This window comes from Microtus ochrogaster, unplaced genomic scaffold (genome assembly GCF_000317375.1).
Source record: "Microtus ochrogaster isolate Prairie Vole_2 unplaced genomic scaffold, MicOch1.0 UNK81, whole genome shotgun sequence".
NCBI lineage: Eukaryota > Metazoa > Chordata > Mammalia > Rodentia > Cricetidae > Microtus > Microtus ochrogaster.
Window position 1 is genome coordinate 611,991 of NW_004949179.1, and position 7,131 is coordinate 619,121.

Genomic DNA, 7,131 nt, shown 5'->3' on the forward strand with positions numbered 1-7,131 from the left:
TATGGGTGATGGGGAGCAGATGAAGTGCCAACTATGGAGCAGGGGAAAACATTGATCTGTATGACCCAAATTGGTTTATAGGAAAGATATGTCTTCTATTCTGTTTTTGTTGTTGCCGTTTGTACGTTCTGGTTTTTTAAGACACGGTTCCTCTATGTAGCCCTGGCTGTCCTGGTACTTGCTCTGTAAACCAGGCAGGCCTGGAACTCAGAAATCCACCTGTCAGAGCCTTCCAAGTGCTGGGATTAAATTATGCACCACCACCCAGCTTTGTTTTTGAGACAGGGTCTCGTGTAGCTTAGGCTGGCTTGAACTCCTGATCCTCTTGCCTCAGTCTCCTTTAGCGCTGGATTTATAGATGTGCTACGCCATGCCTGGCTCAAATCCAATTTTGTTTGTTGGTACTGGGGTTGAAGCAAGGCTTCTTCTGGGTGCTGAGAAACTGCTGAAGCACTGAGCTGTATCCACTAGCCCTCTTTTACTCATTTTTGTTTTCTCTTTCAAACAGGGTCTTATACTATTCTTTGAGGCTGGCCAAAAACATGCTGTGCAAGCCAGGCGGTGGTGGCGCGCACCTTTAATTCCAGCACTCGGGAGGCAGAGGCAGGCGGATCTCTGGGAGTTTGAGGCCAGCCTGGTCTACAAGAGCTAGTTCTGAGACAGGCACCAAAGCTACAGAGAAACCCTGTCTCGAAAAACCAAGAAAAAAAAAACATGTTGTGCAGCTGAAAACAACTGTAAACTCCTGACCCTTCTGCCTCTACCTTGTGAATGTTGGGATGACAGGTACACACCACACTTGGCTCAACTAACTTCCATTCAGTACTAGGGATGGAACCCATGACCTCACGGTGCCAGCAAACACTCTACCACTGAGCTGCCCCGCCCTCTCCTACTGCTTTTCCTCGGCCTAAACAAGCAAGGTGGGTGGGGAGTGATGCAGTGACAACTCCAAGACAGCAACTACGGTAGGACAGGTGAGGAACTCAGCATGCAGGAGACTTGGGTTCCATCCTCAGATCCTTGAGTGTCAGATCTCTGGCTATCCAGGGAGGTCTACCTGTACCCCTGCCTCAGGGTTGCAGCCAGCCCCACCCTATCCCTGGAGGGGCTACTGCTCAGTGACAGGTCTGCAGTGGATCCCATAATGACAGTCATCTGAAGCAAATCACTATCAGTCTGCCAATGATAAAGGCTGGTTTCTTTTCTAGTTCATAGAGTTTGGAGTGTCTGGGATGGTGGCTGTTGACTGATAACCCTGCCTGCCAGGCTTGAAGACAGACGGAAGCTCCTCACTCTGTGCTTTGGGGACTGTGACTGTCACCCTGGCTGGGAGCTCTATGCATGCCTCACAATCTCTCAGATTTCAAAAGACCCAGACAGCGCTGGACACCAGGCACAGCTGCTAACCCAGCACAAGGGGTCTGAGGTACAAAGCCAGCCTAGGTGGGACACATGGAAAGTCCCAGGCCAACTAGGGCAACTTAGCAAGACACTGTCTCAAAGATGAGAAGGTCCATATAGGAGTGGGGATACATATAGCTCGGTGGGAATGTACTGAAAAAAGAAAAAAACAGTCAGTGAGACGGCTCAGCAGGAAGAGACTTTGCTGTTGAGCCTGATGGTCAGATCCATCTCTGGAACCTGTCTGGTGAACCGACAGAACTGACTCAAGCACATTCTCCCCCACCACGGTAAATAATTGTACAAAACGTCACTGTCCTCTGTTCTCACCGACCACACTACTACCAGAGGCTCTAGAGAGCTATGCTAGCTCCCTTCAGTTTTTGCTGCTCACGTCAAAAGACCAGGTTCTCACCACAGTGCAGTGCTCTGCACCTGGTCACTCACAGTTATTTGATGGACAGGTAGGTAAATTACCTGGACACTCTGAACTCCACATCTTCATACTTTGCTCTGCTAAAAAACATTTCTGCATTCTTTGAAACCCACCTTGCAAATCTCATCCTCACTCTTGCCAGTGTTACCTGTGCCGAGTGGTTCTCCAGGCAGGTGGGGGTGGCACACGCCTTTAATCCCAGCACTTAGGAAGCAGAGGCAGGTGGATCTCTGTGTTCAAGCCCAGCCTGGTCTACAGAGTGAGTTCCAAGACAGCCAGGGCTACACGGCGAAACTCTGTCTTGAGCCCTTCCCCTAAAAGAAGTGGTTCCTATACCCTGTTCCACTAGATCCCCACTCAGGCTGGGGGCCATGGAAGCACCAGAGCCTGCATGGTGCTTTAGCCTCACCAGCTGTTCCTGTCCTTGCGCAGGTCTCTACTGCTTCCCCGAATGGGGGCAGATCCTACTGCTGCTGTGACAAGATAGAGGCCATGTGACCTCTATATCCCTGTCCTTCCCTGTCACTATATTCCTGGGCAAATGATACAAGCTGGCTAGTATGCTCCCTAACAAGGAAGCAAGCAGGGCTGAGACCAGTGGATCAAATGGGCCATGCAGCACTCCAGCCCAGTGCTCCCCTACCATCTTTCTGTTTGTTTGTGAGGCGGGTCATACTGTGTAGCCCAGGTGGGCCCTGAACTCAAGAGATCCTCCCGCCTCTGTCTCCCCAGTGCTAGGACTAAGGGAGTGTGCCATCATGCCTGACTCTTTATTTGAAAAACGGTCTTATGTATGGCTTTGAACTCAACTATATAACTGAGGATGACCTTGAACTCCTGATCCTTCCGCCACCAAGTCCTGAATGCTGGGAGGACACTTAGCTGTTCTCTGCCATGTTTAAGGGCCATCTGCTCTAGGGAAAGGCCTGAGAGGGAGCAGATTGTCCTCCCACCATGCTGGGAGCTGGGCACCAGGACTGTTTCCTCCAAGGTGGGATGAGGGGACTACACACTGCAGAGGAGGATGCAGTGGCTGCAGGATTCCTGACAGCAGCCTAGACTACTGCTCAGAGTTGCCAGAAGCTTGGTGCACCCATCCATTCTGCAGACAAGAAAGTCACACCTGAGCAAACTGTGAGTTCTGTCATCTACGCTGTTTTTCTTGTCCTAGGTCCCTAAACAATATCTTTGTTACAACTGTGTGTATTGTACTACACCGCTTTGGCTTCTAAATAACCTAAGATGACCTGCAGTCTCAGGACCTAGTGAGCTCAGGCTGGAGAGACAGTTCCAAGGTTAAGAGCATTGGTTGTCCTTACAGTCAGGGGTTTGGCTCCCAGCACACACATGGTGCCTCACAACCATCTGTAACTGTGGTTCCAGGAGATCTGATGTCATGTTCTGACCTCTGCTGGCACCAGGCATGTGGGTGATGCACAAATATACATGTAAGCAAAATATCCACGATGTGGGATGCCCCTCTGTATGTTGTGAATATGTTTTATTACCACTGGTTAATAAAGAATCTGATTTGTCCAACAGCCAGGCAGAATAGTGCCAGGTGGGAAATCCAAGCAAAGATAAAGGGGAAAAGAAGGCAGAGTCAAGGGAAATAGCAGAAGCTGCTAGAGAAGCAAGATGCGAGTTAAAAGGTCACGAGCATCATGGTAAAATATAGAATAACAGAAATGGGTTAATTTAAGTAGCAAGAGCTAGTTAATAATAAGCCTGAGCTAATAGACCAAACAGTTTATAATTAATATTAAGCCTCAGAGTGGTTATTTGGGAACTGGGGAGTGGGAGAGAAACCTCCAGTTACACGTCCATACACAAAAAAATAAAGAGTTGAAGGCCAGCCTGGGCTACAGTGTAAGACCCTGTATCAAAATTAAAAATAAAAATGGTTGGGGAATATAATATAGCTCATAGCTCAATGGGAGAAAACTTGCCTAACATGTACAATACCCTGAGTCCCACCACCAGAACCACAAAAACAAATGAAAGATATCAAGGGAGAAGCCAGACATGGCAGCACACACCTGTGATCCCAGCATTGGAAAGGCTGAGGTAGGAGGACAAGTTCAAGGCTAGCCTGGCCTACGTGGTGGGAACCTTGTCAGAAAGGAAAGAAGGAAAGGAGGAAGTGGGAAAGTGAGAAGGGGAAGGGAGGAGAAAGAGAGACAGAAGTGGGGACTTAAACACAAGGATCTAAGAACCAGCATGACAGAGTAGCTCATTATCTGACTGGATCCTCTCTCTGCAAGTTTGTTTGTTCGTGTGTGTATTTGTTATAAGACAGGGTATCAAGTAGCCCAGGCTGGCCTCCAGCTAGGTACATAGTTGAGGCTGACCTTAAGTTCCTGACCCTCCTTCCTCACCCTCCCAATGCTGAGATGCTCAGGCAGGCATCTGATGGGCCATAGGCAGGCAGCACCATGCCCAGCTGTTTTCCAATGTTTTGAAACACAGTGGGCCAAGCTGACCTTGAACTTCTGGCCAGCATTGGAGTCACAGGCGCTTGTCCCCTTTGCCTGAGTTGCTGTCACAAACAGTCACGGCAGAGCTGATGTGGGACTGTGGAGAAGAGCCTTCTGTTTAGCTGTGAGGCCTGCTGGGATCAGGACCCTCTGGAGGCTCTGAGGATAATCTGCCCCGGGCCTAGTGGCTGCCAATGGCCCTGAAGGTTTTGGCTTGTGGTCCCATCACTCCAGGAGCTTCTTATCCTGCTAGCCCTCTCCCTAACAGCTGTCTCTACGCCATCTTTCCTCCTCATAAGGATGCCAAGTGTCAGTGTCTGTACATCCCTGGCATCACTTCTGAGACAGGGTTTCAATAGATAGCCCAGGGATCCTCTAGTCTCCTCAGCCTCCCAAGTGCTGTCTCACAGACCCTCACTGGGCTCACAGTAAAAGCTTAATACCCGACAACGAGACAACAAAACAATGGACCACAGTACAGGCTGTGTATTCTTCTCCTCTGCTCCCTTCACAGAGTATATCCTGGGATGTGAGCATGTTTGCAAGATGGTCACAGCAAAAGGTGCCTCAGCAAGAAAACAGATGTCCAACAGGCACATTTAAAAATAGCACAGTGACCCAGGAGGATCAACAGGGGACAGCATTCTACTTCTCCAGCCCTGTTACGAGCTCCTATTCTATATAACTTTCTTTTCATACCACAGAATACTTTTTCCTTTTATCTATCTACCTACCGACTTACCTATCTATTTATTTTTGAGACTGGATCTCCCCCCCCACCCCCCAAAACAGGATTTCTCTGTGTAGCTCAGGATCTCCTGGAACTCCCTCTGTAAATCAGGCTGGCCTCAAATGCAGGGATCCCCTACTTCCTGAGTGCTGGGATGAAAGGTGGGTTTTTTCTCTTCTACTCTTTTTTTTTTCCCGGTTTTTTTTTTCCCCCGGTTTTTTGAGATAGGTTTCTCTGTAGCTTTGGAGCCTGTCCTGAACTAGCTCTTGTAGACCAGGCTGACCTCGAACTCACAGAGATCTGCCTGCCTCTGCCTCCTGAGTGCTGGGATTAAGGGCGTGCGTGACCAGCACCTGGCTGTTTTTGTTTTGTTTTGTTTCAGGCAGGATCTTACTATGTAGCACAGGCCAGCCTGGAATGCTCTAGTCTCCTGCCACAGCATTCTGGGATTACCAGAATGCTCCACCACCACTGCCAGAGAATCTTACTTTTCAGTCATTATATTTTAAAATTAAAAATGCGTTTCTGGGGCTGGAGAGCTGTTCAGTGTTTCAGAGGACTGGCTGTTCTTTTTTTAGAGGACCCAGCACCCACATGGTACTCACAAAGATCTGTGACTCTAACTCCAGGAAATCTGCTGCGCTCTTCTGGCCTCTACTGTCACTGGGCACGCATGTGGTGCACAGACAAACATGCAGCCAAACACATAAAATAAAAAAAAAAAAAAAAAAACCTCGGGGCTGGCTCAGCAGTTAGGAGCATTGCCTGCTCTTCCAAAGGTCCTGAATTTGATTCCCGGCAACCACATGGTGGCTCACAACCATCTGTAATGAGGTCTGGTGCCTTCTTCTGGCCTGTAGGCATACAAACAGAATATTGTATACAAAAATAAATATTTTTTTTAAAAAAAAAAAACCTTTCCACTGTATTTCTGACTCTGGGAGATGGCTCAGTGGGTACCTATTGTGAAATCAGGACAGGGGTTCTAGGTGTGTGAGAGAGCTCATCGGATAAAAGGGGTTTGGTGCCAATCCTGATTCTGACTTTCACCTCCAGAGCCCACATGGTAGGTAGAAAGAACCAAGTTCACAAATCCTCTGATCTCCATCAACACCTGCTCCTTGTCACATGCACCCACTCACACTTCTATTCCCGTTCTCCACAAATAAAGAAATATAATTTAAAACTTTTCAAAGAGGACCTGAGTTCAAATCCCAAGCACCCACATGAAAATACAGGCATGGCCTTGTATGTATTATTAACTTCAATGTTGGGTCAGAAAAACAGGAAAATTCCAGGAGCTTGCTGGCCACTTAACTAGCCTAGTCAAAATGGCCAGCTTCTGGTTTAGTGAGAGACCATGTCTCAGGGGAATAAGGTGGAGCACAACAGAAGACATCCAACATCTGCTCCGTATATACACACAGGTGTGCAGACACACAGCGACAACTACCACCACCACCACACAAACACAAACACAGTTCTGGCGCTGGGGAGATGGCTCAGCAGAGAAAAGGCTTACACACAAGGCTGAGACCCCGAGAAGCTGCAATACACCGAGGACCCTTTGGAGACAGGTGTGGTGGTAAATGTGCACCTGTAATCTCAGCGGTGACATGGGAGGTGCAGACAAGAGAGTTCCTGAAATTGACCAAGGGCCAGTTAGCCTTGCGTACACAGCTGAGAACAGGGCCCTGAGGAGGAACACTCGAGCTTGTCCTCTGATCCCCAGACATACACCATGACCTGTACACATGCACAGAAAAGATAAAGAAAAAATAACAGGACAAAATGAATGTTTTTGTGCGGTTCTGAGATGGAATCATGACTTCCCAGTGTCAGGCAGGTGTCCTAAACCTATGCCATGACCCTTGCCAAAAGTGAAATGGCTATTTTCCCTTTATTCTTTCTTCCCCAATATAATATTTTTATTAATAATTTGGGAATCTCAGCCGGGCGATGGTGGCACACGCCTTTAATCCCAGCACTTGGGAGGCAGAGGCAAGCGGATCTCTGTGAGTTTGAGACCAGCCTGGTCTACAGAGCTAATTCCAGGACAGGAACCAAAGCCACAGAGAAACCCT

At 48.3% G+C, this 7,131-nt stretch overlaps 1 protein-coding gene across 4 annotated transcripts in view; it reads right to left on the bottom strand.

The window, feature by feature from the left end:
• The window catches only part of Slc25a42 (solute carrier family 25 member 42), a 29,599-nt gene that overhangs the window by 15,618 nt on the left and 6,850 nt on the right, over positions 1 to 7,131 (bottom strand). The window contains exon 1 of one of the 4 annotated variants that reach the window (XM_026777748.1): positions 6,645 to 6,796. The exons of 1 other annotated variant lie outside the window; for it this stretch is intronic. In XM_026777748.1, the coding sequence (XP_026633549.1) occupies positions 6,645 to 6,783 (139 nt within the window). In that variant the 5' untranslated portion in view covers positions 6,784 to 6,796. Of the gene's footprint in view, positions 1 to 5,652; positions 5,688 to 6,644; positions 6,820 to 7,131 lie in introns of those variants that run through there. 2 more of the 4 variants (XM_026777749.1, XM_026777750.1) reach the window with 2 other exon arrangements.